Raw genomic sequence first — 8991 nt, forward strand, 5'->3', positions numbered from 1 at the left:
CAACTCCTTGCCAGTTCTGAGCACTGCTGGCCCAGTCCCGCTGAGGGTCTACAGTCAAACGGTAGGAACGGGCGGGGCGGTGTTGCTTTGGCCACGAGAATGTTCAGCATGGAAGGCTGCAGCTTAAGTGTGTGCGCGAACTGCCTGCTGTCTACGACCCCCGCAGGTCAAATTCTCGCGGCGTGGGCTTTTGTCGCTTACTGACCAAACTGGCTGTCGCTTGTCTTGGTCTTTCACCAAACCATGAACGACTGGCGTCCCGCTCTTCTCTCCCGAAGGCAGGCAGTCATCCTTTACTGATTGCGGGAGACACTACCAAACTGTCAGCACCGCTCAGGAAAAGGGGAAACAACTTAAACGCAGTTCCGACTTTACGTGAAGTGACCAAGGAGGGGACTGACGGTTGCGCCGTCTATCTGACACAGGAACCTGTTCCGCTGCAACACTGGGAAGTAGAGGGATTAGGAGGCCCGGCTTCTCGGGTCGGTCCCTCCCACCAGCTAGGTCAGGCCCCGCCTTTTCCGGGTTACGGAGAACGTCTTGACGCCACTTCCCGCCTGGCCCTCTACCCTAGAAGCGGTGCCCTGGGCCACTCCTCCCGCCGAGTGACTGGTTCTTGGGTTCACCTACCAATTGTTGCGCGGCACGGATCCTGTGGTTCATGGACCGCGCGTGTGAGGAGAGGCCCGCGGAGGATGGGAGAGACGAGGAGGACCCCGACTCCACGGAAGCCCCAGCTCGGATCCGGGACACTCCGGAAGATATCGTGCTGGAGGCTCCGGCCAGTGGACTGGCGTTCCATCCGGCCCGTGATCTCCTGGCGGCTGGGGACGTGGACGGGGACGTGTTCGTGTAAGTGCGGGGCTGAGATGGGGGCGTGTTGAGCGTGGTGGGTGTGGGGCTGCTCGGTCTGGAAGCTCCGCAGCGATGGAGCTGGGATGAGGAGAGAAAGTTACAGGGAGACTAAGTTTACAAGACTCAGTCTTGTCCAATTCGTTTAATAACATTCGCCTTTAAGCAAGTTACCACACAAATCTATTGAAAGAACTGAGAGACAAAGTGGCTGGAAAGTCGTGACGGAGCCCGGACAGGCAGGAGTTCAGGACACTGTTATTTCCCACCGAAATATTGTATTGATCCTGAAACAGGACCAACGGGGCCCCCTGCTTTCGCTTCTTGCCCACTTTAATTGATCTTCAAAAACACAAATCCAACCACCTCACTTCCTTGATTAAAACCCTTCAGTAGTTTACCTTTGCTTTTATAATTAAATTGAGATTCCTTAATCCGGCTTTCAGGGCCTTGACCATCTGGCCCTTGCTCACTTTATTTTCTGTTTTCTGTGCTTTATTCATCGTTACCTTTTTAATGTACCTTGAAGCCTCAGCTCCTTTGCACATGTTATTCCTTCTTCCTGGAATTTCACTCACTTGCACCTATTGTGCCAGAGTCCCCAGCATCTCTTCACTCTTCAAACATGTCTCAGACTAAATTAGGTTACCTGTTAGATGCAGCCTTGGCACCAGATACCTTTTCCTCATAAACTACATAATGGCGTGTAATCATACATCCGTTTGCATAATTATTTGAACACTGTCTCCTCCACTAAAAAAATGTTTTTTAAACTTTTTTGGCCTCGCCCCACAGTAAAAATAGCTTTTATATTATGTGTGATGCACTCTAATATTTTCTGATTTATTTTATTCTGTCGTTATTGCGGGCACACATAGAAAATGCTGATTGCAGCTCAGTAATGGGTCATGACTAGAGTTTGAAAAAACAACGTTCTGGAGTGTAATCTGTAGTCTGTTTCGTTTTCTATTTTATCTCCTGCTTCTAGCCCAAGATTAGTGCTCAATACACGTTTGATTTTGAATAAAAGATGTAGGCTAGAAGCAGTGAAAAGCCATTGAAGGCCTTAACCAGGAGAGTTGTGCTATCAGATTTACTTAATGAATTTAAACCCCAAACCCCTCATCAGCTGTAATGGCCTTGGGCAAGTTAATTTCTGATTTTCATCTTTGAAAATAGGAACAGTAGAGAATTCTCTGGCGGTCCCATGGTTAGGACTCTGCGCTTTCACTGCCAGGCCCCCGGGAACTAAGATCCTGCAAGCCCTGTGGCTCCGAGGAAGGAGGGAGGGATGGAGGGAGGAAAGAAGGAAGGGAGGGAGGGAGAAAGGGAGAGAGAGAGAAAAAGAGAAAGAGAGGGAGAGGGAGAGGGAGAGGGGGCTTCCCTGGTGGCACACTGGTTAAGAATCTGCCTACCAATGCAGGGGACACGGGTTCGAGCTCTGGCCCAGGAAGATCCCACATGCCACGGAGCAGCTAAGCCCATGTGCCACAACTACTGAGCCTGCACTCTAGAGCCGAAGCAACTAAGCCCATGCGCCACAACTACTGAAGCCCACGTGCCTAGAGCCCATGCTCCCCAACAATAGAAGCCACCGCAATGAGAAGCCCGCGCACCGCACCAAAGAATGGCCTGCTTGCCGCAGCTAGATAAAGCCGTGCACAGCAACAAAGACGCAACGCAGCCAAAGATAAATAAAGTAAATAAATTTATATTTTAAAAAAAGAGAGGGAGGGAGGGAGGGAGAGAGAGAGAGTAAGGCAGGCAGGCAGGGAAGGCAAGGCAGGAAGGAAGGATGAAAGAATATGGGAACAATAATACATACCTTGCAAAGAGGTTTACTACTTTTATCCATGTTTACAGTGCCAGATACTTGGGAGTCACCCTGGACTTTTCTTCACACACCCCTCTGGCTTCTGTTTGTCTCCTCTTCTCTACCCTCAGCCACTGCCTTCTGGAGGCCTCAAACTTCTCCCATGACCATTCCAGAGAGGCTCCTTTTTCCCAAAGGATTCAATTCAGACTTCTTCTTGGCCTACATGGTTGTCTCAAGCCTAGTCCAGCCCATCTTTCCAGATTCAGCTATACCTCTCTCTTCCCACTTGAACTCTCCTCATTCCTCGTGTCTGCCCTGGGAGAGACATCAGCATCTGCCTCCAGTATCTACCCCTTGTTATCTGCCAGGTGAACTACTTATTCTTCATGATCCAACTCACATGTCATCACCTTAGTTAGCTTTCCAGGGCTCTCTTCCCTTCCAAAGTATTCATTCGTCTGTGTTTATTAAGCAGCTTTTTCATGCTAGGCACTGGGACAGAATAAACAATAAGTAGACCCAGTTCTGCCTGCCTGGAACTCACTAGCAAGCAAGCACTTATTCATTCAACCCTTTTTGAAGATCTGCTGAGACAGGCACTAGGGATAATCTCTGACAGGTACTTGCCTCAAAGCTGAGCTTACAGGCTGGTGCCTCTCTGCTCTACCTCCCTTTTCATCCTTCTGCCACAATGTGTTCACAATGTGCTGTAATTTTTTTTTTTTTTTGGCTGCGTTGGGTCTTTGTTGCTGCACATGGGCTTTTCTCTGGTTGCAGTGAGCTGGGGCTACTCTTTGTTGTGGTGCGCAAGCTTCTCATTGCGGTGGCTTTTCTTGCTGGGAGCATGGGCTCTAGGCGCGTGGGCTTCAGTAGTTGTGGCATGCGGGCTCAGTAGTTGTGGCTCACGGGCTCAAGAGCGCAGGCTTAGTAGCTGTGGTGCATGGGCTTAGTTGTTCCACAGCACGTGGGATCTTCCCAGACCAGGGCTCGAACCCGTGTCTCCTACATTGGCAGGCGGATTCTTAACTACTCTGGCACAGGGAAGCCCAATATGCCGTAATTAATTGTGGCTTTCTTTAGCATCTGTAGACCTGGAGTGTAATATCCCTGTCTTACTAATCTTCACATTTCCAGCTACTGGGCTGTTCTGTCATTAACTATTTTTGGACCTCCAGAGTGATTCAGACCTAATCTTTCCCCAGGTTAGGGCTTTCAAAGATGATGAAGAGGGGTGGGGTGAGGTCACAAAAATGTACATTGAATGAAAAAAAGACCTCACGTTTGAAGCTCATTGAAGATGGGAAAATGGGGGACTTCCCTCGTGGTCCAGTGGGTAAGACTCCACGCTCCCAATGCAGGGGGCCCAGGTTCATCCCTAGTCGGGGAACTAGATTCCGCATGCATGCCGCAACGAAGATCCTGCGTGCTGCAACTAAGACCCGGCACAGCCAAAATAAATAAATATTAAAGAAAATAATAATTTAAACACCTATTAATTAAAAAAAAAAAAGCGGGCTTCCCTGGTGGTGCAGTGGTTGAGAGTCCGCCTGCCGATGCAGGGGACACGGGTTTGTGCCCCGGTCTGGGAAGATCGCACATGCTGTGCAGCGGCTAGGCCCGTGAGCCATGGCCGCTGAGCCTGTGCTCTGCAATGCGAGAGGCCACAACGGTGAGAGGCCCGCGTACTGCAAAAAAAATTTAAAAAAAAAAAAAAAAAAAAAAAAAAAGAGAGAGAGAAAATGGGATGGTAAGCTCTTTGGGCTTGGAGGTGTGCAAGTAGGAACTCCTAGGTAGGTGGAAGTTTGGCTAGTTGGTCTCTGTACTCCCAGGTGAGGTCTGATTCACTCTTCTTCCATTCTGCCTAGCTTTTCCTACTCCTGCCAAGAGGGAGAAACCAAGGAGCAGTGGTCCTCAGGTCACCACCTCAAGTCCTGCCGAGCTGTTGTCTTCTCTGAAGATGGGCAGAGTGAGTATTAGGAAAGGCAGCCAGAAGTGTGGTGGTGGGAAGGGAGCAGTGAACAGCACCATGACCTGGGCATTTCCCCCTCCCTCCCCACAGAACTTGTTACTGTCTCCAAGGACAAAGCCATCCATTTTCTAGATGTGGAGCTGGGACGACTACAAAGACGCATTTCCAAGGCTCACAGGTAAGGGGAAGCCAACTGTGTGTTGAGATAAAGGGTAAGGATTGATTGGTACATCCTTACTGGGACAAAGGTGCTCGAAAAAGTTCTGTATCTGTGTCTCTAGTGCCCCCATCAACAGCCTGCTGCTGGTGGATGAGAATGTTCTGGCCACTGGGGATGACACAGGTGGCATCCGCCTCTGGGACCAGCGGAAGGAGGGCCCCTTAATGGATATGCAGCAGCATGAGGAGTACATTGCTGACATGGCTCTGGACCCAGCCAAGAAGCTGCTGCTGACAGCCAGGTACAGCCTCAAAGTTGCATCCCCTCCCTTCCCTGTGTTAAATGTTTCCCTCGGTGGGTACCTCCAGCCAAGCCTGCTGCTTTGCTCTCTCTACAGCGGAGATGGCTGCCTTGGTGTCTTCAACATCAGACGACGCCGGTTCGAGTTGCTCTCCGAGCCTCAGTCTGGAGACCTCACCTCTGTCACACTTATGAAAGTACAGCTGGGTGGGGCGGGATGGGGGTGTGCGATAGGGACTTGGTTTGATGTGGCTCCACAAACATGGTTTGCCCTGTTTCCCTGCAGTGTGCGAAGAAGGTGGCCTGTGGCTCCAGTGAAGGTACCATCTACCTGTTCAACTGGGATGGCTTTGGGGCCACAAGTGACCGCTTTGCCCTGAGAGCTGAGTCCATTGACTGCATGGTTCCAGTCACTGAGAGTCTGCTGTGTACCGGCTCCACTGATGGAGTCATCAGGTGAGAGAAGCCGGATGGCCCTCCAGTCATAGGAAGGGCAGACCTAATGGGCCCATACAGAACACTTTTCTTTCTGTCTAGGGCTGTCAACATCCTGCCAAACCGAGTGGTGGGCAGTGTGGGCCAGCATGCCGGGGAACCTGTGGAGAAGCTAGCCCTCTCCCACTGCAGCCGCTTCCTGGCCAGCAGTGGCCATGACCAGCGCCTCAAGTTTTGGGACATGGCTCAGCTGCGGGCTTTGGTGGTGGATGACTACCGCCGGCGCAAGAAAAAGGGTGGGCCACTACGGGCGCTGAGCAGCAAGGCCTGGAGCACTGATGACTTCTTTGCAGGACTGAGGGAGGAGGGAGAGGATGCCACAGCTCAGGAGGAAAAGGAGGAGAGTGAGGATGACAGTGACTGAGGGAATGAGCTGAATCTCAGGATGGGTTCTCAATAGACAGGAGTCTTGCTTTCTGGGCTGGATCCCTAGAGAGGCTGGGAATTTAAAATATTCTATTGTGCACAAGAAGATGCTCAGGATCCGCACACTGATGTGGGGAAGTACTTGCCCTCTAGCAGGCTGCTCACTCCACCAGTGTTAAGACAAGCCCACAGCTGGCGCAAGACAGCACGGAAACAGGTGTAAACCAACCAGGGGTTTAATATAAATACAACCAACATAGAAAAACTCAAAACTACGTATACACCAAAACCAGAATGCCAAGTGGTAGGGGCAAAGGCAGATTTCTGACCCTTTGGCTCAGCCAGCCCCCAAATAAAAACATCAACAAAGACAAATCAAGAAAATAAGAAGCAAAGATTCATGCTAACCTGTGGGAGGAGAGAGGGGTGTGTGTGCGCGAGTGTGTGTCAGAGAACAACCCTGGGGTCAGGTTAAACCCCAGGCTGGGAGGGGGAAGGGAAGCTCCCTCACCACAACTTAGCCAAACTTGAGCTGCCCGGAGGTGCTGTGGGCCCTGCCTCAGCTGGGAGGCTGTGTCAGGCCTAGGGCAGGGCCCATGCTCCTCCCCTTCTTGGGATCAGATAGCAGCTGCCCAGGCCTGCTGGGCCAGGAACTGACACAGGTTCTGCCTACTCATCCAGGCTGCCTGGGGAAAGGATTAGGTCACTGCTGAACCATGGTACCTCCTGCCTCAGCCCCAGCAGACCGCAGGAGGCTGGCCCCAGGCTCAGTGCCTCCAGCAGCCGTGCAGACACAGCATCCTTGGCCACCTCATGCCCATCCTGCCCACTGGGGGCCAGCACAACCCAGATGAGGCCACTGAAGGGCACTGGATGCCCAGGGATCACCACCTGGTACCAGAATCGGTGCCAGCCAGCAGAGCCTGTGCCCAAACACTTGGTGAGGAACAGTGGGCTGCCCAACTTCATCCGTTGGCACAGCAGCTGCAGGGCAGCCCGAGCCCCTTGGGACTCCAGCCCCTTGTCCCTAGCCAGGGCTACTTGGCTGCCCTCTGGCTGTAGGCACTGTAGAGAGGGACCCATGAGCTGCTGGCGGAGTCGCTGCTTCAGGTCTGGCTTAAGCCACTCCACGGCCACCTGTTCTCCACAGAGGCGTGACTGCCCTGCAGGAAAAAGGCAGAGACAGGGCGGGGTCTAAGCCCTGGGCCCAAGCACCCAGACCTGAGTCCTCTGGAGTCACACAAGCCTGTTTAATTTGTAGCCTCCCCATTTCCTGGTGTGACACCAGGCAAGTTAAAATAACTTCTTTAGGCTTCTTTGTGTTTACTTACAAAGGGAGTGCAATAACTGCTACCTTCTAAGTTTCCCTGGAGTACTGGTTGATTGCAGGCTTTGTCTACCTCATAACCATCAGAATAGCTAACCTTTACCATGAATACTTGCCAAGAACTACAGAATGTGCTAAATGCTGCTTAATTCTCAGTTTCAGGAAGCAGCTTCTACAGTGGATAAAAGGTAGGCTCAGTTGGATTGCCTTGGGCAAGTCAATTTTTCTTAAAACAGTCTCCTATCTAAAGAGGGACAACGTTCTATGTTTCTCTGCAATGCGGAGGGTTAAGTCAGGAGATAGTGCATGTGAAGTGTGAAGTGAGTGGTAGCTGGTAGCACCGGTGGAAATTTTAAAACGTGAGGTCAGACAGTTTGTCTCAAACTCAAGTGTGTTTGACCCCAAGGTCTCGCGACTTTAACTCACTACGCTGATCCACGCTGACGTGTTGAGGTAAAGTGCTGGGTAGAACGCGTTTAGCCCCACCCAGCGGCCCCCCGCCGTCTCCACCCCTACCTTCCACCAGGGCCTTTTTGGCCATGGCTGCGGCGCGGTGAGAGCTGAACTTGAGCAGTGCCATCTGCGCGGGCGCCGGCCCGGGGCTGGGCAGCAGCAGCGCCTCCTGCAGGCCGGGCCCCAGCGGCTGCAGCGCGAGCAGCAGCGCGCGGCGGCTCAGGCCCGGCGGCAACCCGTCCACACTCAGCTCGCACTTCTCTGTGCTGCGGCACACGAGCAGCGGGCAGGACGGCCGCAGCGGGTGGTTGTGCAGCGTGGAGATGGCGGCCTGGGCGCCGCGTCGCGAGCTGTAGCGGGCGTAAGCGAAGCCGCGGTTCAGGCCGCTGAAGGTCATCATCAGGCGGAACTCGTAGAGGCGGCCCACGCGCTGGAACAGTGGGATCAGCTGGTGCTCGTACACGTCCTGGGGCAGCCGCCCGATAAACACTTCTGACCCGGCCGGCGGCGGGCTGCCCACCCATCCTGGGGGAAGGGGGTGGGGAGGGGCACCGTCATCCACCCGGATGGTTCCGGGGTCGAGGTCCAGGGACCGAGCGCAGGAGAGAGTACGTGAGCAAACGTCTGTGAAATGGTTACAACACCCGTACGCCCCGGGTCGTTGGCATAACTAGGTGACTGAGCTACCAACGGGGCTGGCACCTTAAGACTGGCTCCCTTCCTCGAGGGGGCGGGGTGGGTAGGAAGCCACAGACAATGAGTTTCATCAGCTGGGGGGGCGGGTAACGGGGTAGTTAGAAGTTTCTGACTGTGGAGCCTCGGCGTAGGCCCCTCCCTCCCCCGAACGCGGAGGCTCGTGGCCGTCGAGGCTGCCTTAGCCCTCTCGTAGGCGTAGGACTGGGACTACCGTACCTGGGGGTGGCCCGCCATACTTCCTCTGCCCGTTCACCTGCACCAGGCGGATGCCAGTCTCCCTGACCCACGCCTCCAGCGCCGCCTTGTTCTCTGGATTCACCCTCTCACACCACAGCTGAGGGGAAAAGGGCAGGTTGGAATGCCGTATCGCCGCGTCCACCCCCACCTCGCTTGTTATGTCCGTTGTCCAGGGCTCACCGACCCCCTGGTAGGCAAACACGTACCTCACACTCCCGCTTGGACTGCATTGCTCTCCCGCTGGCTCGCTCGTACCCTTTATAATTCCTCCCTATCTGCCCCTCTGGAAGCTTCCCTACTCCTCCACCCCCCAAGCTCTC

At 53.5% G+C, this 8991-nt stretch overlaps 2 protein-coding genes across 2 annotated transcripts; one reads left to right on the top strand and one right to left on the bottom strand.

Moving 5' to 3' along the window:
- The first annotated feature begins 528 nt into the window (after positions 1-528).
- Positions 529-6353, top strand: WDR55 (WD repeat domain 55). The gene is made up of 7 exons (XM_059061307.2): positions 529-852; positions 4534-4634; positions 4728-4815; positions 4919-5098; positions 5195-5294; positions 5384-5553; positions 5635-6353. Exons 1-7 carry the CDS (start codon positions 662-664, stop codon positions 5954-5956), a joined length of 1152 nt encoding a protein of 383 aa, XP_058917290.1. The 5' UTR covers positions 529-661; the 3' UTR covers positions 5957-6353.
- Positions 6354-6561: 208 nt separating this feature from the next.
- DND1 (DND microRNA-mediated repression inhibitor 1) lies at positions 6562-8966 on the bottom strand. The gene is given in 5 exon segments (XM_067031780.1): positions 6562-6723; positions 6726-7121; positions 7802-8263; positions 8651-8768; positions 8878-8966. Coding segments are annotated over 5 exon segments (1062 nt in total). The 5' UTR covers positions 8902-8966; the 3' UTR covers positions 6562-6661.
- Between the last annotated feature and the right edge of the window lie 25 nt (positions 8967-8991).

The sequence above is a fragment of the Kogia breviceps genome, chromosome 4 (assembly GCF_026419965.1).
Source record: "Kogia breviceps isolate mKogBre1 chromosome 4, mKogBre1 haplotype 1, whole genome shotgun sequence".
Classification (NCBI taxonomy): domain Eukaryota; kingdom Metazoa; phylum Chordata; class Mammalia; order Artiodactyla; family Physeteridae; genus Kogia; species Kogia breviceps.

Bases quoted from the DNA above. Each gene is read 5' to 3' on its own strand.
- WDR55 (XM_059061307.2), top strand. From the start codon at position 662: ATGGACCGCGCGTGTGAGGAGAGGCCCGCGGAGGATGGGAGAGACGAG. The intron at 853-4,533 runs GTAAGTGCGGGG...CATTCTGCCTAG, and splicing joins GTGGACGGGGACGTGTTCGT to CTTTTCCTACTCCTGCCAAG. The intron at 5,295-5,383 runs GTACAGCTGGGT...GTTTCCCTGCAG, and splicing joins CCTCTGTCACACTTATGAAA to TGTGCGAAGAAGGTGGCCTG.